The sequence below is a fragment of the Dendrobates tinctorius genome, unplaced genomic scaffold (assembly GCF_039654945.1).
Source record: "Dendrobates tinctorius isolate UK_male_01 unplaced genomic scaffold, ASM3965494v1 ptg000133l, whole genome shotgun sequence".
Taxonomy (NCBI): domain Eukaryota; kingdom Metazoa; phylum Chordata; class Amphibia; order Anura; family Dendrobatidae; genus Dendrobates; species Dendrobates tinctorius.
Window position 1 is genome coordinate 20,049,296 of NW_027361801.1, and position 21,587 is coordinate 20,070,882.

General features: G+C 41.3%; 1 protein-coding gene and 1 long non-coding RNA gene across 2 annotated transcripts; one reads left to right on the forward strand and one right to left on the reverse strand.

Moving 5' to 3' along the window:
• Positions 1 to 642: 642 nt before the first annotated feature.
• LOC141048211 (uncharacterized) lies at positions 643 to 5,151 on the reverse strand. The gene is made up of 3 exons (XR_012219985.1): positions 4,989 to 5,151; positions 3,322 to 3,460; positions 643 to 1,173 (listed from the first exon to the last, which is right to left on the reverse strand). It is a non-coding gene; the product is annotated as an uncharacterized lncRNA (long non-coding RNA).
• A 2,741-nt stretch (positions 5,152 to 7,892) lies between these two features.
• Positions 7,893 to 19,805, forward strand: BRS3 (bombesin receptor subtype 3). Its single transcript, XM_073543550.1, has 3 exons — positions 7,893 to 8,574; positions 9,639 to 9,990; positions 18,800 to 19,805. Exons 1-3 carry the CDS (start codon positions 8,144 to 8,146, stop codon positions 19,205 to 19,207), a joined length of 1,191 nt encoding a protein of 396 aa, XP_073399651.1. The 5' UTR covers positions 7,893 to 8,143; the 3' UTR covers positions 19,208 to 19,805.
• The last annotated feature ends 1,782 nt before the right edge of the window (positions 19,806 to 21,587 follow it).

A 21,587-nucleotide genomic window follows, 5' to 3' on the forward strand; every position in this document is an offset into this window, starting at 1 on the left:
AATATGCCCCCATATGCTGCTCCATAGAATATGCCCCCATATGCTGCTCCATAGATTATGCCCCCATGTGCTGCTACATAGACTATGCCCCCATATGCCGCCCCATAGATTATGCCCCCATATGTTGCTCCATAGAATATGCTCCCATATGCTGCTCCACAGAATATGCCCCCATATGCTGCCAGCATAAGATGCTCCATATATTATGCCCCCATATGCTGCTGCAAAAAAAAATGCCATACTCACCTCTCCAGCTCAGGACCCGGCACCTGAGATATTTACTGCTGCTCACCACTGTCTGCCGCTTTCTGTGTCAGTGACTGTTCAGCCAGTAGAGGGCGCAGCATGCACTAACCACGTCAACGTGCCCCCTGCTGCCTAAATGTCACTGACAGGACTCAGCAGAGCAGACAGTGATGAGCAGCGATAGACCACTGACAGGTGAATATGGCTATACTTACCTCCTCCTGGCGTGGTCTCTGCAGCCCCGCTTCTCCACGGTCTTCCTTCCTCCCTTCAGCGGTCATGTGATACCACTCATTACACTCATGAATATACGCATATTCATAAGTTTAATGAGCGGTACCACGTGACCGCTGAATGCAGGAAGGGAGACCTTGGAAAAGCGAGGGGGCTGCAGAGACCGCGCCAGGGGGTGTAAGTATGATCTCTGACACCTCCGCTCCCCCTCCCCTGCCGACCTCCAGGTATATGACTCATGTATAAGCCGAGAGGGGGACTTTCAGCCCAAAAAAATGGGCTGAAAATCTCGGCTTATACATGAGTATATACGGTATATATCTCCCTTGTGAGTCAGAATCCAAACATATTGGGGAGAAAGCCACAGAGTTGCTGATAGCTAGCATTACACCTCTGTTTTTTTCTTATAATTGGTCTGTAACACATGTGGAAAAAAGAGGTGTCAAAGTCTACCATCATCTCTATGGATAATATGAATTTCCTGGACACAAAAGATGTTGCATTTAGAGCAAACTGCCTCCTTCCACATAAAAGATCTTTTCTGTGGACCATTAACATTAATTGAGCATATCTTAATCACTATTTTTATACTTAGGAAAATGCTGAAGCCAGATAAAATCTGTGACCAACCATGTACAGATGTGCAACATCAACTCCATCTTTACCAAAATCCACCAAACTTTCAGAATTAGCCTGTATGTAAAAGAGAACATAAAAATACAAAACATTAATTTGACCATCATTAACAATTAAGTAGCAGATCAACTAACGGAATTTTACATTGTTTCGCATAAAGCGATCTTCCAAATCCACAAGTATATTTTGAATGGCTTTCAAATCATTTGAGAGTTCGTTATGTGCATCTATCAGCTTGTTGTGTGATTTAGCAAAGTCTTGCATTTTATTTTCCATGTGATAAACTCTCTTAGGCTAGTTTGACACTAGCGTTCGGCAGGGCTGCGGATGGCAGCCAACTTCCTTCTTTCTGCTTCCGTTATGCCCTCCCACTGCCGCACCTCTTCCTTCAGCTCCACCTACGTCTGCATGCGTCTTGCATACACTATCTTTAACATTGGGTACGCAGGCCATGAGGAAGTATGCTGACGCTTCTTCATGCGTCGTTTAGATGCGTCCGCCGACCACAACAAAACGCAACTTTTTGCTTTCGGCGCAGCTCAGTGCAGTGTTAAAACGATGCATGTGGATGCGTCAGCATGCATCCGCATGGCCTGCATACCCAATGTTCAAGATAGGGTACGCAGGATGCATGCAGACATAGGTGTAGCTGAAGAAAGAGGTGTGGCAGTGGGCAGGGCTTAATGGAGGAAGAAAGAAGGAAGTAGGCTGCCATCCGATGCGCTACACAACGCTAGTGTGAAACCAGCCTTATCTAGTTCCTTAATTAGAGTTTGTATAGGCAATACTAAAGTGCAAAGTCCTTTTGCATAGAACTGCTGAAGGCTACCAGCATGTCTCTAAGGCTAGGTTCACATTAGCGTTTCTGTGCGCAGAGTATCATCTGCATGCGCAAAACGGCATGCAAACGCATGTTTACGCAGTGTTTTTTATCCGCATTATCTTACGAATGAAGCTAAAAAAAGCTGTGTGTGCATGCGTTTTTGCATGCATTTGCGTTGTTTCTGCGCATGTGTTCGATATTTCCAATGTTTTTTCAGTAGAGTTTCCTTGACACCAGACACCTAATGGGCATGTCTCATGGGATTTCTATATATAGACACACTGCACTGATGAAATACTCATCTTTTGCTGCTGTATTTAGCTGCAAGATGGATATTAGCATGGGGAGCTTCATTCTTAAGGAGAGCTTCATTCTTAATCTTGTGTCATTGAAATTGGCTTATGCCTTTGCTGTTGCTTGTGAAGAAGAAAGAGAGAAAGATGGAGAAGACGTCGTCGTCACTATTGGCAACACCCCATCTTAGAAGTCCGAGAAAGTCATGGAGCCTACCACTTGTACACAGAGCTGCATGAAAACCCTGAGAAGTTTTTCGAGAATGTCGGAACAGAGCTTTCATGACTTGCTGCTACGTGTCCGAGGGTCCATCACCAGGAAGGACACACAGCTACGTCTAGCAATTCCTGCTGAGGAACATCTGTTGATGACCCTGAGGCATGCAATTTTGAAAAAGAAATACCTCTCATTAATATGATTGTTCTAAAAGCCATGTACTGATTTTTTTTCCCATTTTCTATTCGGCAGATTCCTGGCTACCGGAGAGACCTTATCATCTCTACATTTTCAATTCCGGATTGGAGTGTCCGGATTGGAGACACCTACCGCATGCGCTGAACGGACTGCTCTAATGCAATATGAACCTGGCCTAATGCTCTCAATGTTCCGTGAAAAACTGAGAGAAGCAGGAACAGAAGCTCGTTGTCACAGGACCATAAGTATGAAAATCACATATGAGTGAAGTGTCCATGTGATGACTACTGGAACCTGCAGAACTGAATTCTGACATTTCAGGCTTCTGAAGTCTCACAACAAGTGCACTGCATACTTTTAGGATTCTCCTTCGCCGACGGCAAGAGTGGACGGTCATACTTGTGGCCACATTTCACTAGACGTGCCCGACCTCGCTTAGTTCATTTTCATTGAGTGAGGCCACATATCTAGTCAGCACATGACCGCATGTATGTAAATTACCGGCATGAGACAATCCTAACAGAGTGCAGTGAGCACTGTTAGTTTTCAGAAGTCTGCATTCACATAGAATGACTGCAGACTCATCACAAACCTGGACAACCCCTTTAATGTTCCTAACATAAATAAAAACATGAGAATTGTCAGTATCACAAATAATATTTACATCCAGGTACCTTATAGATAACATTGTCTCTGGAGTCATTCTTCTTTTCTTCATCTTGTCCAGACCCCATGATGAGTTTTCTCATCCACAGCCGTCTCTGCAGACTTCCATCTTCTCCGGTCTTCTGCAGCAAATTGCCACATGATGCCCTTAAAGATAGACGTGTCATTATAATGCTCCTGAATAAAAACATCTGCCCTACGCTGAGTCCCTGAATAAATAATTGCTCCTCCCTACATTGTCTGCACAAAATATGACCCCACACTGTCCCTCTTAGGTACATGCTCTTCATAGTGACCTCACCTTTCCATATTGGGACCCTTCTTCAACTGTGTCCTCCCTATAGGGCTCATTCTCCTAAGGAGATTATTGAAGCATTTCAAAAGTAGAAAATGTTTTTAAAAATATAAAATAAATATAAGTTCAATTCACCCCCATTTTGTTCCATTCAAAATAAAACAATAAAAAAATGCAGATATATGGTATCGCTTTGTTGAGAATCACGAGATCTATCAAAACATAAAAATATAATTAATCCAATCGGTAAATGGCGTAACAAGAAAAGAAAAGAAAAATGCCAGAATTACATTTTTTTGGTCGCTGCAACATTGCAATAAAATGCAATAATATGAGTTCAAATCATTGTATCTGCACCAAAATGGTATCAGTAAAAATGTCAGGTCAGCATGCAAAAAATAACCCTCACACAGCCCCAGATCCCCCAAAATTGAGATGCTATGGGTATCGAAAAACTGTGCAATTTTTTTTTTTTTACAAACATTAGACTTTATTTTTTCACCACATACTATAAATAAAAAAGAACCTACACATGTTTGGTCTCAACAAACTCATAATGACCTGGAGAATCATAATGGCAGGTCAGTTTTAGCATATAGTGAAACATGACTGAAAGAAAATTGTAGAATTGAATTTTTTTTTTGCAATTTAATCCGCACTTGGACCTTTTCCCCGTTTTCCAGTACACTATATTGTAAAATCAACTGTGTCATTCAAAGATAAAACTCGACCCTCAAAACACAAGCCCTCACGTGGCCATATTGAAAGAAGAATAAAAAAAAGTTATGGCTCTGGGAAGAAGGGAAGCAAAAAATCAAAATGCAAAAAACGAAAATCCCATGGTCGTAAAGGGGTTAAAGGTTATTCTTATATCTCATTCATGACTAAATTGCTAAGCTTTTGTAAAATCAAGCAACTTTTCAATTTAGAAAAGAAAATTGGATCAGCAAACTGAATTTCAATAAAAAAAATTCTTCTTTACTTCATTCTTTAAAAAACGTAGTCCAGACAAATTATAAAATCATGTAGCATTCTTACGCGTTTCTGGCCGAAGCCCTTAGTCATAGTTATCATAGTTAGTCTGGCTACGGCCAGAAACGCGTAAGAATGCTACATGATTTTCCAATTTGTCTGGACTACGTTTTTTAAAGAATGAAGTAAAGAAGAATTTTTTATATTGAAATTCAGTTTGCTGATCCAATTTTCTTTTCTAATTTATCCGATGGTCAAACGGAATCTGGATCCTAACTGCAGCATCAGAGGCTATCTATCATACAACACACGGTGAGGCACTGTTCCCTTTCTTTTGTTGGTTTTTCAACTTTGCAATTTACTTGCTATTGAAAATTCTCTCAGAGCAAAAAAAAGAGGGACTCTTACGGTAAGTTTTCTATAGATGAGTGCCACCCTGACGCTGGCCAGATGGCTGCAGTGCACTGATAGATCTTGATCCCAGCTTCAGTTTCACTGTGTTTTCACCGTTCAGGTCACTGGTACAACGATGCCACATTTTGAACTGTCAATCAAGCAAAAAAGTCAAGAGGCTAGAGTGCTGTGCTCCTGAAAAAAAGATGAAAGATAGGACAACCCCTGTAATTACTGCACTAGACCAACTAAATGATTAAAAAGCTTTTATGATTCCCAGAAATCATATGTGACACAGAACTGGGAAATGTAAACTCATATATTTTTTTGGCTATCATGGGCAACCCCTTCAGCTTTGTTAGAAGAGTAAGTTGGCACAGAAATGGCTCAAATGAACTTTAACCCCTTTCCGACCGCTGGCGGGACAGTACGTCAGCGGTTGGTGTCCCCTGCTTTGAGGTGAGCTCTGGCGGTGAGCCCACCTCAAAGTCGCGACATGTCAGCTATTATAAACAGCTGACATGTGTCCGCAATAGGCACAGGCGGAATCGCGATCCGCCCGCGCCTATTAACCAGCTAAATCCCGCTGTCAAATGCTGACACCTGGCATTTAACTAGCGCTTCCGGCGCCCGGCCTGAAATGAGCGCATCGCCGACCCCCGTCACGTGATCGGAGGTCAGCGACGCATTGTCGTGACAACCAATGGTCTTTACGGTTGTTGCTGGCACATTGCTATGAGCGCCACCCGGTGGTCGGCCCTCATAACAATGCAGCAAATCTGATCTGAGCATTGCCTATATGTAGCAGAGCCGATCAAGTATGGCATGCTTCTAGCTTCCTAGGGAGGCTATTGAAGTAGGCCAAAAGTAAAAAAAAATAAAATAAAATAAAAGTTTAAATCACCCCCCTTTTGCCCCAATCAAAATAAAACAATTTAAAAAAAAATCAAACCAACACATATTTGATATCGTCGCGTTCAGAATTGCCCGATCTATCAATAATAAAAAGGATTAACCCAATTGCTAAACGGCGTAGTGAGAAAAAAATCAAAACGCCAGAATTATATTTTTTTGGTCACTGCGACATTGCATTAAAATGCAATAATGGGCGATCAAAAGAACGTATCTGCACAAAAGTGGTATCATTAAAAACGTCAGCCCGGCACGCAAATTTTGGAATTTTTTTTCACCACTTAGATAAAAGAGAACATAGTCATGTTTGGTGTCTATGAACTCGTAATGACCTGGAGAATCATAATGGTAGGTCACTTTTAGCATTTAGTGAACCTAGCAAAAAAGCCAAGCAAAAAAACAAGTGTGGGACTGCATTTGTTTTGCAATTTCACCGCACTTGGAATTTTTTTCCCTTTTTCAAGTACACAACATGGTAAAACCAATTGTGTCGTTCTGAAGTACAACTCGTCCTGCAAAAAATAAGCCCTCACATGGCCATATTGACGGAAAAATAAAAACGTTATGGCTCTGGAAAGAAGGGGAGTGAAAAACTAAAACGAAAAATCGAAAAAAGCTCCGGTCATTAAGGGGTTAAATAACAAATCAAAGAGACTGATTCATTCTGGTGTAAAACTGCTGTAAATTAGCCAAAAAATATTTCTGAAACTTTAAGTTGCGTCTTTTGGTGTTTTTTCACCTGTCCTGGCTAGCTACAACTTTTAGAAAGTGAGCAGAGCTCTGGTGGGAAAGGACATGGCCAAGCAGGCCTGACAAGTTCATCATAATTGATACAACAAAAGTGACATAAATTATACTTGAAATGTACTCCTTTATTTTTTTGATATTTTATTTTTTATTTTACTCATTGATACTGTATAGCACCAATGATATTGACTACTGCCAGGTACGACTGGGAAACATTTGAGATGCACGGCAACAAACTGGAAGTTGAAAAGGACTTCAACCTACTCGAATCAACGATCACTCAAGATGCAGTGACGACACCGGAAGTCAATAGGAGAATGGCTATGGGCAAATCATCAGTGAAGTCAGCGGACAAGGTCTTCACATCGAGGATCATTTCACTGGTGACGAAGACACGGCTTATACATATGGATGTGAAACCTGGATGATAAAGAAACAAGACAGAATTGAAGTCTTTGAAATGTGGTGCTGGAGTAGGATGTTATCAATACCATGGATGGCAAGAAAAATGAGCAAATCAATTTTAGAACATATCAAGTCAGACATGTCACTCGAAGCAATGATCACCAAACCATGACTTGCCTGCTTTAGACATATCATACAAAGAGAGCAATCATTGGAGAAGTTCATCATGGTCGGAAGAATAGAAAGAACAAGGTGAAGAGGAAGACCAGCAACCCGATGGCTTGATACTGTACAATCAAATATTTGGTGGACCTAACTAGGCTTGAACAAGATCGATCTTCCTACAAAGTGTTTATCCATCAAGTCATCAATGCCGTTAAATAATATTGATAATATAGTGCACTCATATCCCTAACTTGGGGAACATTTCTGGTGGTGACACATGACAGCTGAAAGATACGTCAAATTCATTAAGAAGCACGCGCCTCTTAATGAACTTGGTGCATCTTATTGTTGTACACAATTCATCAAGACAGGCTTGCAATGCACCATCATTGATGAACCAGGGACATAAACTTTTATTTCTTAGTAAATGAGTGAATTTAGGGAAAAGTACTTGTGCAGAAGTGTCATATCTTTGTTTCTTTTATCTCTTTATTAACCTTCATACTTCATGCAGCATGAAAGTGAATATTTTAAAAAGCACATAAAATCATATTAATAATGTATAACTATGACAACACATTCCCTTTTAATATGGATATTTAAGCCAAGAGATCCAATTTACATTTTCCTATATAGAGTATGAATACGTATCAGTGTAAATATACTTATTATCTGACATCTTCAACGGAGAACGCTGCTATTCCGGAAAACATGAGCAGACCCCAGTTCGCAAGATTCCTGTATGAAAATTCAGTACTAATTCCCAGCACCTCCCACACTGCTCGGAGATATTGTAACCAGACTAACACTGATGGTTCTTGTATCAGGGGGAACATGCACATAGCATGTCTGCACTAGTGCCAAGAGTTATGCAGCTCATCAATTCCACATCGCATAGGAGGAAATTATAAAGAAATATTCTTTACAAATTGGGAGAAAATATGCCTGGAAATTTTACATCTTCTAACCAGACGTTGCCATCTGCCACGAATAGCACGGCCTTACTGAGAGCCCGGAATGGAAGTGGCATTTTCTATGGAGAAGATAGTGATGATGTGTCCCCTGGCTTGGAAGTACTGGCGACAATTTCCATAACATATGCTCTTATCATTTCAATCGGTCTCCTAGGGAACACAATACTTATTAAAGTATTTTTTAAGATTAAGTCGATGCAGACGGTACCCAATATCTTTATCACTAGTCTTGCTTTTGGAGACTTGCTTCTTCTCTTGACGTGTGTGCCGGTGGATGCCTCTCGCTATATGGTGGACACATGGCTATTTGGGAGGATTGGCTGCAAGGTTATATCTTTCATTCAGCTCACCTCTGTAGGAGTATCAGTATTTACTCTGACTGTGCTCAGTGCTGACAGGTAAGAAACAATTATGGGTACTGCTTTTTATTTTCTCACTTTCTGTTGAATAATCCGTACATGGATTTTAGAATAGATCTGTGTGTATGTCCGGTAGGTTTGGGATTTAGTGCTGATGATTTTTCTATTATCCTAAAATCTTTTGCGAGCATTCAGTAAAATAATGTTTTATAATATTTCAAGTGGTATTCCTGATAACAAGATGATGATCAAGTTCAGGGTTTATCTCACACCGGTGGGAACACATTGCCACCTTTTTAAGATGGGTGCAGGTCCCAGAAGTGGGACCACACATCTATCCCATATTTATGGCATATCTTGAAGATATGCCATAAACTTCCAAAATGCAAATAAACCTTTTAAAGGACAAGTGGTGTTGGACACTGCATCAGCCACTGAAGGAGAGATGTTGAGCGACATGATCGCCAAAAATGGTCAACCACGTTCTTCATTTACAGGTCTGGTTCCTGCAGTAGACCCTCCTGTTGATGTCTACATGCTCTAAAAGGTAATATCCAATGGAGTTGTCTTCATGAGACAAAGTCCATAAATGTCTGGATTTTAACCCTTAAGTGATCCTCCCTGACCTTTATAACATGTGATGAGGAGACATAAGCATATCAGTAGGTGACTTTAATGATAAAATGGACATGGTTCTTACCAATAACAGTAGCAAATATCCTCTGCTTAAAAGGGATTCTCATTTTGAAAGCGTCAGTGGTGGTCATTCATGCTCCCTAAAGGCCTACACATTAGACTAACGTCAGCTGAACCTGCTGATATTGGCCAACACTCCAATATGTATGCGGGCTCCCGACTAATGAGGCAAGGGTCTACTTTTTATTACTGGTAGAAGATTTTTGGATCTATGTTGATCATGCCCATTGAAATCAATGCCCAGCATTGTGCTGGAGATACTGACGTTTCAATATCTACCAACAGGATCAATGGGGTTTAAACACAAGAATGGTCTCTACATTTTTATTGTCAAAACTCGTAGTCTGACAAATACTTGCTGGGTGTAAAAAGCATTAATATATTCCATATGTTGTTTCATTGTGCAGATACAGAGCTATAGTGAAGCCCTTGGAGCTGCAGACCTCGGACGCAGTTTTAAAGACCTGCGGAAAAGCAGTTTGTGTCTGGATAGTGGCCATGCTACTGGCAGCTCCTGAAGCGGTGTTTTCAGATCTCTATGAATTCAACACTCCAGATAAAAATGTCTCTTTTAAAGCCTGTGCTCCTTACCCAGTGTCGGAGAAAATCTTGCAGGAGGCTCATTCTCTCATGTGTTTCCTAGTGTTTTACATTGTGCCACTGTCCATCATTTCCGCATATTATTTTCTAATTGCAAAAACTCTGTATAGAAGCACCTTCAATATGCCGGCTGAGGAGCACACGCACGCCCGGAAACAGGTGGGTTACTCTGATTCATAAATCATGCATTCACAACATTGCAATGCATGTGTTATCTTTATGGGTTGTCTGAATTTCCCCCAAAAATGTTGAGGAGTCAAAACTAGGGATAAACTAATGAAGCTATAATCGCCAGTGATTACCCCTATTGTTCTGGTGCTGGACAAGCGGTGACATCTTGTTCTTTGTCATTTGACTGCTGAAGCCTGTGATCGGCTGCAGCGGTCAGGTGACTGAAATGGTTGCTTAAATGAGTGACATCCCATTTAAGTCATCCTTTTATATAGCTCTAATGCATCCAATGAAAGACAAAAAAAGCAACTTGGCAAATAGTCTTTTTTTTAATTTTATTTTACAGTTTTGTGTTACAGTTGCCATGCAAACCTCTGCGTCCCCTTGGTAACAGTCCACACACAGACCCTGTGTAATCTAATCCTGCAATCAGACATTTTTCTAATTATCCCTAAAGGTGCATTTAAGTGTTGACATCTGACGGAAGTGTGGCCCAGTTTAAAGAATTATTCCCAGCATTAAATGTTATCCCCTGTCCACAAGATATGTGATGACGTCCTTATAGGTGAGGGCCGCAGAGAAAGGATCAGGTTTCGGGCGTGTGCACCATTGCTCCATATATTCTCCATAGGACTGACAGAGAGTCCATATAAAATAAATTAAGTGGGGGGGCACATCTTGATGGGTCATTTCAGAGCTCCATTCTTGGTAGTGGTGGGGGTCCTAGTGGCCAGTTGACAACTTTCAATGTTGGGGAAAACCCTTTAGTGTTCAGACTGTGTTTTGGTAATAGCCTTAAAAAGGTGGTCCAAAACTCAATTGTATTTTAATCCTAAATGTCTGTCTATTTATTGTCAAAATCTAATCTCTTTTCTATCATTCTATCACTACAATATCTAACTGCTTTTTTTACTTTCTTCCTGTTTCATGACGCTTTGTTTGAGAATTCCCAGTGCATGCTATGAAACTCAAAAGAGCCGTCTTCAGGGAGAATCACTTGCAGGGGGCTGCATTGGTCTCTGCTTTTCCTGCACGCTACATATTCTTATAACTTGCACTGACAATGCGCTCTCTTGCCGGCTCGTCACTTCTCATTAGTCGACAAGGGAGCACACTGTCACTGTCCTACTGAACATCTATTGGAATTGTCAACTGACGCATGTTGAGTAGAACAGGGACTAGCCCAGCCCCTGAAATGGATGTCACTGATGATGTTTCTGTGATGCTAGTCACTTCTCACAGTCAAGCCATGAGTCATGATAGTCAAGGAGTCCAAGGTCAGATGCCAGGAGCGTACGTCGTAAACAGAAGGAAGAGACAAAAACATAGTCATGTAATGTTCCGAGGTCAGAATACCAGGAGGATAGCAGATCAGAGCAGAAGGGGTTAAACAGACGGATGGTCAGAACGAGGTCCAAGGTCAGGAAACGATTTATCAACATACAGAACTCAAGGCACAGACAGAACAAACCTCATTTTGCTGAATGTACGTCTGACAGAAGTCTGGGAGGATCAGCTCAGTTAAGTAGCCTGGCAATTTCCTGGGATAATAAACACTTGGAGAAAGCCGACGCCTCCCAGTCTCAGATTGGATAGTCGAGCTGTCAATCAACACACTGACAGCTCAGCACTTCCCTGTACCAGATTGGATGGCTGAGCTGTCAATAACTGTATCCCAGACACACTGAGGGGTGGAACCATGACGCGTCTAAAAATCACTAAAGTTGACAAATCCTTGGGCCCAGAAGGGATACACCCAAGAGTACTGCAGGAATTAAGTACAGTCATATATAGACCTTTATTTTTAATCTTTAAAGATTCCATAATAACAGTGTCTGTACCACAGGACTGGCATATAGCAAATGTGGTGCCAATATTCAAAAAGGGGACAAAAACTGAACTTGGAAATTATAGGCCAGTAAGCTTAACCTCTACTATGGGTAAAATCCTGGTGGGTTTTATAAGAGATGCTATACTGGAGTATCTGAAGAAGAATAACCTCTTGACCCAATATCAACATAGGTTTACAAGGGACCGTTCCTGTCAGACTAATCTGATAAGCTTCTATGAAGAGGTAAGTTCCGGACTGGACCAAGGAAGCGCAGTGAACGTGGTGTACATGGACATTTTAAAAGCTTTTGATACGGTGCCACACAAAAGGTTGATACATAAAATGAGAGCAATGGAGATAGGGGAAAATATGTGTAAGTGGATTAAGAGTTGCCTCAGGGATAAGAAACAAAGGGAGGTTATTAATGGAGCACACTCTGACTGGGTCACGGTTAGCAGTGGGGTACCACAGGGGTCAGTATTGGGCCCGCTTCTTTTTAACATATTTATTAATGACCTTGTAGGGGGCATATAGAGTAGAATTTTAATATTTGCAGATGACACTAAACTCTGCAGGGTAATCAATACAGAGGGGGACAATTTAATATTACAGGAAGATTTACATAAACTAGAAGCTTGGGCTGATAAATGGCAAATGAGCTTTAATGGGGATGCATTTGGGCAGAAGAAATAAGATGTATACCATATATACTCAAGTATAAGCCGACCCAAGTTTAAGCCGAGGCACCTTATTGCTTATTGACTCGAGTATAAGCCAGGTATGCATTGTCCCCTTATCCCAGTCCTGCTATGCGTGGCTCCCCCCGTCCTGTCCTGGTATGTGGCTCCTCCATTTTGTCCTGGCATGTGTGGCTCCTCTTTCCTGTCCTGCTATGTGTGGCTCCCTCTGTCCTGCTATGTGTGGCTCCCCTGTCCTGTCCTGCTATGTGTGGCTCCCCTCATCCTGTCCTGCTATATGTGGCTCCCCCCGCCTTGTCCTGCTATGTGTGGCTCTCCCTGTTGTATGCATGGCTCCCCAGTCCTGCATGGCTCCCCGGTCTTGCATGGCTCCCCCCTGTCTTGCATGGCTCCCCCGGTCCTGCATGGCTCACACCCTCAGTCCTACTCACCCTCCTTGCGCCGTCACTGCATCTCCATTGTCCCAGGGCAGCAGCTCTCCTGTGGTACCGCTCATTAAGGTAATGAATATGCGCTCCACGCCTATGGGAGTGGAGACGCGTGCAAATTCATTACCTTAATGAGCGGTACCACGTGACAGCTGAGCACAGGAAAAGCTGCCGGCGCCGGGATGGAGATGCAGGGATGGAGACGCAGCGACGGCGCGAGGAGGGTAAATATGATGTCTTCTGTTAGCCGGTGGCTGCAGCTGCAGCTGTCACTGTGCCACAGCCGCCGGCTCATGCGCTGCTCCCCCTCCGGATTTCTGGACAAGGACTCGTGTATAAGCCGAGGGGGGCGTTTTCAGCACCAAAAAAGTGCTGAAAATCTCGGCTTATACACAAGTATATATGGTAATTATGTGTTTAATTGTAGAACACTGGGCAAATCTGTCAGTGAAAAAGGCCTGTGTGTATGCGTGGACAACAAACTCACAATTAGTGGCCAGTGTCAGGCAGCTGCTGCGAAGGCAAATAAAATAATGGGATGCATTAAAAGAGGCATAGATGCTCAGGAGGAGAACATAATTTTACACCTATACAAGTCACTAGTGTGATCACACTTAGAATACTGTGTACAGTTCTGGTCTCCGGTGTATAAGAAAGACATAGCTGAATTAGAGCGGGTGCAGAGAAGAGCGACCAAGGTTATTAGAGCACTGGGGGGTCTGCAATACCAAGATAGGTTATTACACTTGGGGTTATTTAGTTTGGAAAAACAAAGGCTAAGGGGTGATCTTATTACAATGTATAAATACATGAGGGGACAGTACAAAGACCTTTCTAATGATCTTTTTACTCTTAGACCTGGGACGGGGACAAGAGGGCATCCTCTACGTCTGGAGGAAAGAAGGTTTAAGCATACTCACAGATGCGGATTCTTTACTGTAAGAGCAGTGAGACTATGGAACTCTCTGCCGTATGATGTTGTAATGAGTGATTCCCTAATAAAATTTAAGAAGGGACTGGATGACTTTCTTGTAAAGTTGTAAAGTATTATTTTACAGATTATTTATACTAGATTCCTTGATAGGGGGTTGATCTAGGGAACTTGTCTGACTGTCGTATGTGGAGTCGGGGAATTTTTTTTCCCCAATGTGAAGCTTAGTGTTTGCCGCATGGGTTTCTTTTCCCTTCTTCTGGATCAACATGTTAGGCTATGGGTTGAAATAGATGGACTTAAAGTCTTCCTTTAACCTTAAATACTACGTTACTATGTTAGGCTGGTTTCACACTTGCGTTTTTTTTCGCGGGATTTTAGCGCTAAAAAACGCATGCGTTTTTTTTCCCTATACTTTGCATGGGATGCGCTTATGTGCGCATACACATGCGTTTGTATGCGTTTTTCCGCGCATGCGTTTTTTTGCGGTATGCGCTCGGGCGCACAAAATGCATCCTGTTGCATTTTTTGGGCGTCCGACTTGCCTCAAAAAAACGCATGCGCGCGCAATGCGTTTTTTTTACAGCAAGACACCCATTATAAGTCTATGGGTGCGCATATGTGCGCATTGGCATGCTTATGTATGCGTTTTTTTGCGCATGCGTTTTTTTTTTTACCATTAGTTGGACAATGGAATTTAGGGGTTTGGGTTAGAGTTAGGGTTAGTTAAGGGGGTTTAGGGCTAGGGTTAGGGTTAGCTAGGGTTTAGAGTCAGGGTTAGGGTTAGTATGGTTTGGTTAAGGGTTAGGGTTAGGGTCAGGGTTAGGGTTAGTATGGTTTGGTTAAGGGTTAGGGTTAGGGTCAGGGTTAGGGTTAGGGTCAGGGTTAGGGTTAGGGTTAGGGTCAGGGTTAGGGTTAGTAAAGTCATGGTTTGGGTTAGTGTGAGGGGCCACCTAATGTTGGAAAAAAACGCAAACGCGGTAAAAACGCACTAAAAACGCATACAAACGCATAAAAACGCTGCTTTTTTTCATGCATGCTCATAAAAATGCTTGAAAAAAACGCAGCATTTGTATGCGTTTGTATGCGTTTTTTCAATGCGTTTTTTTGCGGGAAAAACGCGCTGCAAAAAAAAGCAAGTGTGAAATTAGCCTTACCATGTAGATTCCTTTTAGGGTAAGGTGACTGCACCCTCTGCCCCCTTATAATAAGGTAACAATATGAAATTTTTAATTAAAGTAGATTGGAAAAGATATTAGATTATGATATTAAATAAAACAGACATTTAGGAATAAAATAAATGTTAGTTTCAGACAACCCTTCTAGTCTGACTATACACTTTAGATAGCAGTTACGCTCACTGGGCCAACAGCTATTTGTTCCCTTTTCCATACACATGCGCAGCTCAGCATGTACATGTTCTCAATAAGGAGAGAGTAGTAAGTTGCTGCTAGAAACATCTGATGGTACCTTATATCTCTAATGATTGAGTATGTTGAAATCCAACATGCCTGATCCTTCCTTTACCTGATTGTTGTTGTTGGAGAAATTGAGGACATGACTATAAGAATTAGATGGTCAACTGATCTCGCCTCAATCAACTACCGTAATTTGTAAAACCACTGTTAGTCTAATCTTGGTCTTTATTACAGATAGAACACCGGGTAGATTTCAGCTGCAGCAAGCATCTCACTTACTAAATGCAAAGCCGCGTAAGCCTTGTCCGTTCACCAAACCCTTCATTTACATATCATTGCTTTATCGGGGGTCAAGTGAGAGGGGAAAATATTGACAATTTATATGAAATCTTCATTGGAAATAATGTTCCCACGCTAACCAGATATTAGTGCTCACAGCTATGGACCACAATGAATGTACACATCAACAATACACTATCCACTATTAACTAAAATTTCTAGGACAAGAGCATCAAATTGTAATTATTTTTTTTTTTAAATAATTTACATTTCAAATATTGTTCGCCAACTCTAGAAACTTCCAGGCTGGAACCAATTATTTCAAATTAGCAACAGCCTCATTAATTATTAAGAGGCCAAAAATATCTGCTGCTCTTCCCATCACAGACTAATGAGTAGTTTGTAAATTTTCTTTGGAGACTGCTTAATTGGGAAATTATTATTTTTTTTATCTCTAAAATTGCATTCATTAACAGTACATGAAGCTCAGAAATTATCAACTCCTGTCCCCAAGACTAATATATTGTACCCAGTGTCTCTTTTATGATAATAATAAGTCTATAGATGACAACGGTTCTTTCTGGCAATGAATTGAGAATAAATTAAATCGCTAAAAAATGCTGAAATTCTTAACGACATATGGTATTTGGGTAACACATGGATATGGATCTGGAACAAAATATGAACATATGCTAGTGGAAAGTCAGTGTCTTTTACATATGGATCGTATGGATTATAAAAATATCATATGCAGAACACAGCGGCATAGAACAGAGGGGGGGATGCTAAACTTAGGATATACTGTCTCGTTTTTGAGATTGTAAAAAACAGCTTAACCTCAGAAAATGCCATTTACCTGCAGATATAGGGTTAATCGGCAGGTAGATAGCGGTAGAATACTGCCCGGCCACCTCACTGAATGTACGGCTACTGGGAGAAAACAAACTTAGTTCCTCATGGGAGGCACTATGTTTCGGTCATGGGGCGTACATGGAGTGGTTACAGTCACTCACCCCAGCACTCACTACACTGTGAGCAGCGGATATAAGCACGCTCTGGTACTATGACTGACAGCCAGCTCTGCAGCACATCAGTGTCCACTAAAAGAAAAATCCTGCATATCCCACCAACTCAAAATGATTTTTGTATACTGTCATTCACTCTGTATACTGGGTGGGTCGAGTAGGTTTCACAGACTGTGTTTGTCACTGGGTGTGGGAAGCATGGCTAATGGACTTCCTCTATGAGTAGTTGGGGTGGAGGACTCACAGCCTCTCTCTATGAATTGATGAGATAAACATGGCTCACAGAGGCTTTCTCTATGGGTAGGTGGGGGGCAGGACTCAGTTTATCAGTGAGTGTGTGGAGTAAACAGAACTCACAGGTTTTCTCTCTGGGTAGGTGGAGACAAGCGGGATTTTTTATGATTTTTTTGGGAAAACAGGACTCACAGGCTTTGGTTGAGTAAGAGTCAGCAGGACTCACATGCTTTTTCTATGAGTGGGTGGAGAAGCAGGATTCATAGGCTTTTCCTATGAGTGTGAGAAGAAGCAGGACTCACTTTTATGAGTAGGTGAGGAAGCAGAAGTCACAGGCTTTTTATGAGAAGGTAAGGAAAGCATGATTCACAGGCTTATTCTGTGAGTAGGTAGGGAAGCAGGATTCAGTTTTTTTCTATAAGTTGTGAGGGAATCAGGACTCACAAGCTTTTTCTATGAGTATGTGGGGGGAAGTAAGACTTACAGGCTTTTTCAATGAGTAGCTGGAGAAGCAGGATTCATAGGCTTTTCCTATGAGTAGGTGAGGAAACTGGACTCAGACGTTTTATGAGTAGGCGAGGAAGAAGAACTCACAGCCTTTTTTATAAGTAGGTAAGGAAAGCAGGACTCAGGCGTTTTCTATGAGTAGGTGGGGAAGCAAGATTCAAGCTTTTCCTATGAGTAGCTGGAGAAGCAGGATTCATAGGCTTTTCCTATGAGTAGCTGGAGAAGCAGGATTCATAGGCTTTTCCTATGAGTAGGTGAGGGAACAGAACTCAGACTTTTTATGATTAGGTGGGGAAGAAGAACTGACAGGCTTTTTCTATGAGTAGGTGATGAAGCAAAACTCAGGATTTTTCTATGAGTGGGTGGGAAAGTAGGACTCAGGCTTTTTCTATGAGTGGGTGGGTAAAGTAGGACTCACAAACTTTTTCTATGAGTAGGTGGGGAAGTAAGACTCATAGGCTTTTTCAATGAGCAAGTTGGGGAAGCAGGATTCACAGACTTTTCTGTGAGTAGGTGGGGGAGTAAGACTCACAGGCTTTTTCAATGAGCAGGATGGGGAAGCAGGACTCACAGGCTTTTTCTGTGAGTAAGTCAGAGAAGCAGGACTCGTAAGTTTTTCTATGAGTATGCCAGGGAAGCAGGACTTACATGCTTTCACCATAAATCTTGGCAGCAATTTTTGCAAGAAAATACTAAATCAAATCATAAACTGAATCAAATGTTCAGTATACAGCTATGAGCTCAGAGATTTGCTTTAATCCTCTGTTACAATGAACTCAATCAAGGCACCTAAGGTAAATGCTACCAATGGTGTGAGGAGTAATTGTATCATTTAACTAAAATAGGCTTTCCATTCTTACTAAATGGGTAAAATTGATTGCAATCAACTTTGTAAATGATCTCTTATTAAAAAAGAGTTTTTTTAAAATATTTTATTCTGTACCATACTGTCTGTTGCAAGAGTGACTTCGAGACTAGGAGTGCTTGCTTTCAAGCTGTTTCCTATGTATCTTGCAAGTGCTGTTCTAAATCTGGCTAGATTTCTGGATCTGAAGAGTCTCAGTGTCCCTGCATGTCTTCTACCATGCTTCAGAGTAATGGCTGACTTTGCTAGAAGCATCATAGTGCCTTATTCGGGTGAGAAGCTTGGCCATGCTTTTGGCCTGAACCGTCAATCTTCAAGAGTGCACTGTCACCATAATAAGCAGGAAGCTGGGAGGCAGGGAGGAGAAGATAGAAGACACAACTCCTTTAATGGCTCACACTGAACAGAATAGATTTTCAGGTTCCTTTTAAGTACACTTCTGCGCAGATGCATGTAAATGATGTCACATTCATCTGCCTGCCATTCAGATTACAGTAATTAAAAAAAAATATTAAAATCCAGAAAAAAACAGGCACTGTCCTTAGTCACCGCCTTATCATTTTTCTTGTTTTATTTTGCAGATTGAATCCCGCAAAAGAGTTGCCAAAACGGTGCTGGTGTTGGTCGCCCTCTTTGCTTTCTGCTGGTTACCTAACCATATCCTCTACCTGTATCGATCCTTCACCTACTACTCAGCGGTGAATTCCTCTATGCTCCATCTCTCTGCTACTATTTTTGCCCGTATACTTGCTTTTAGCAATTCCTGTGTTAATCCATTTGCCTTGTATTGGCTCAGCAGAAGTTTTAGGCAGCATTTTAAAAAACAGGTGTACTGCTGCAAGCCACATCCGCCACCATCCCAACCAAGCCCAACCCATAGCTGCACTAACACCGGAATAACTGCTATCAAGGGGAACATCCCAATGTCTGAAATCAGCATAGGCTTATTAGGGGCTTATGAAATGAAGAGAGACAGTGACAGTATTTAAGGCAATATGTGTGACATGTATACTACTATTCATTGTAGGGATATATGATGTCGTTAGTGCAGGTCATCAGATCTTCAGTGTGGCCACATTATGGCCTTCTAAATGAGCCCTCACCCAGAAAATAAAAAATGAAATGATGGAAGATTTTCTGATATTTTACACTATTGTAAGTTAATCAGTGTTTTAAAGGCAAATATTACAAGATAGTCTAATCTTGTGAAAGTAAAAATGAGGTTTTGTGGTTATATGGCTTTGTGCACAAGGCTGAACTGCTCTAATACATGGAGTGGACTAATTTTAGTCTATGAAAATTGGCACGGGGGCTTGTATGGTTAAAATAAGAATTCTGGAGCATATTTTCCTAGAACATTGTCTTGTGATGTTCCTCTGTTATATCTCCTGGAAACATATGAATAAATTGCCAACAGGGTGTTATGTGTTGGGGACTTTTCCGTGCACAGTCAGAAAGAAGAGAATAATATTTAATTCCTTGAATGCTATTGTGTGTATACCATTGGGATCTAATGTGCCAGTGTCTGTAATTTCCATGAACAGTTGGATAGTTTTGTTTCTAATAAAAGACTATGTGCGATGTAAAGTTGTCTTATAATTTGCATGTTTTCAGTGTCAAGATTTACAGAAAAGAGAAGTCTATCACCACACAGCATCTTTGTATTATGTTGGGTGCATGTGTTAGGAATGCTCCTGGTGTAGATGACCAATGTATCCATAGGATCCAATAGACTCAATAAACGCCAATTCATGCAAATTCTTATGGCCTATGCACGGGAAGTAAAACATCTACTATATCTCAAAAATCTAGTTTTCTGCTATTAATACTTTTTTTTATACAAGGGAGCCTATGGGTGAAGTATTCCACTGTGTGGCATACAGGTGCATACATCGGGGTTTGTGGCACATATGAACAGGGAACAGAACCTTAGTAGAACTTTACAGCCTATTAACAGATTGAAAAATCCTCAATCCACCTCAAAATAGGCCTATTTTGGGCACTTAGGATGGCAAAGTAATTTTCATTCTAAATATCTATTTAGTGCCATAATCTAAACTATTTTCTAATATACTTGCATTTAAAATTTCCTACCGGTCCCTAACTACACTATCTAACTGCTATTCTATTTTTCCCTACTTTGTTTTTGATGATGCTTTATTTGAGAATTCCAGTGCATTCCGGGATGCTCAAACAAAGCGTCATCAGGGGGCCGAGTCTGCGCTCACTCTCCAGTGATGCTCATTTCAAGGGCTTGGCAAGACCCTGCACACTGTGCAATATGCACAATGACAATGCACTCTATGTTCTCGGCCCAGATCAGCAGTGATGAGCAGGTAACTGAGCATGTTTGTCAGAATACCCCCTGAAAGTTATGTCGCTGGTCTCTGCACGCCGAGTATTCTGACACTGCTCTGTTACCGGCTCGTCACTGCTGATTTGATCTGGCAACAGAGTGCATGATGTCATTGTGCACATCACACAGTGCAAAGTGCACAGGGATAGAGCAAGGACTAGCAATGACCGCAGCCTTTGCACTGATGACATTTCGTTTGAGTATTCCAACATGCACTGGGATTCTCAAGTGAAGAGTCATCAAAAAGGAAATAGTAAAAAAAAAAAAAAGCTGTCAGTCTAGTTAAGTATGGATGGGGCATTTTTAATGCAGGGATATGTTATATAAAATATTAAGATCTCTGAAGCCCCTAGTGAGGGGGGTAAATACCACCCTCCTCCTCTTTTGCACTAGGACAAGAGCTTGCAATCTAAGCTGCCTTGAAAACAACTGGTACAATTGGCATAAAGGTGTAGGAAATTAGGTATATTTGGAATGTGATAATCTTAATTAACATGCAGGCAGTTCTTTTTTGAAGAAAAGGACCCCTGCATTACCAACAAGGATGTCTATTGTGCGTAGACAGAGTTTTATAGATAAGACAGGTAATTAAGACAGGAAAGGTCTTTTTAGTGAGTTGGATAACAAAAGGGTGCATGTGTTTACACATAGATAGAAAAGTGGAAGAGGCTTTTGTCCCCTGGAAATATATCCTGAATTGAAATGACACTTTTGGTTCCCTCAAGGAAAATGTTATACATTTACCATAGACTAGATGTCACTGGTGGAAAATTATGAATATTGGGGCTTGTAAAGATTCAATATCGATGGGACATATATTTTCATCTTTAGGGCTAACTGGTGACGAATATGTTTTATATATATGTTTTCTCATAGCTGTAACACCTGCCTATAAGCCCCAAATAAACATTGACCAGAAAACTGACACCAGCTATGTTATCTATAGAAAGGTAAAAAAACAACAAAAAATATGGCAATGATCTCGAACTTCCGTGATCAGGAGTGACGATATC

Bases quoted from the DNA above. Each gene is read 5' to 3' on its own strand.
- BRS3 (XM_073543550.1), top strand. From the start codon at position 8,144: ATGCCTGGAAATTTTACATCTTCTAACCAGACGTTGCCATCTGCCACG. The intron at 8,575-9,638 runs GTAAGAAACAAT...TTCATTGTGCAG, and splicing joins ACTGTGCTCAGTGCTGACAG to ATACAGAGCTATAGTGAAGC. The intron at 9,991-18,799 runs GTGGGTTACTCT...TTTATTTTGCAG, and splicing joins ACACGCACGCCCGGAAACAG to ATTGAATCCCGCAAAAGAGT.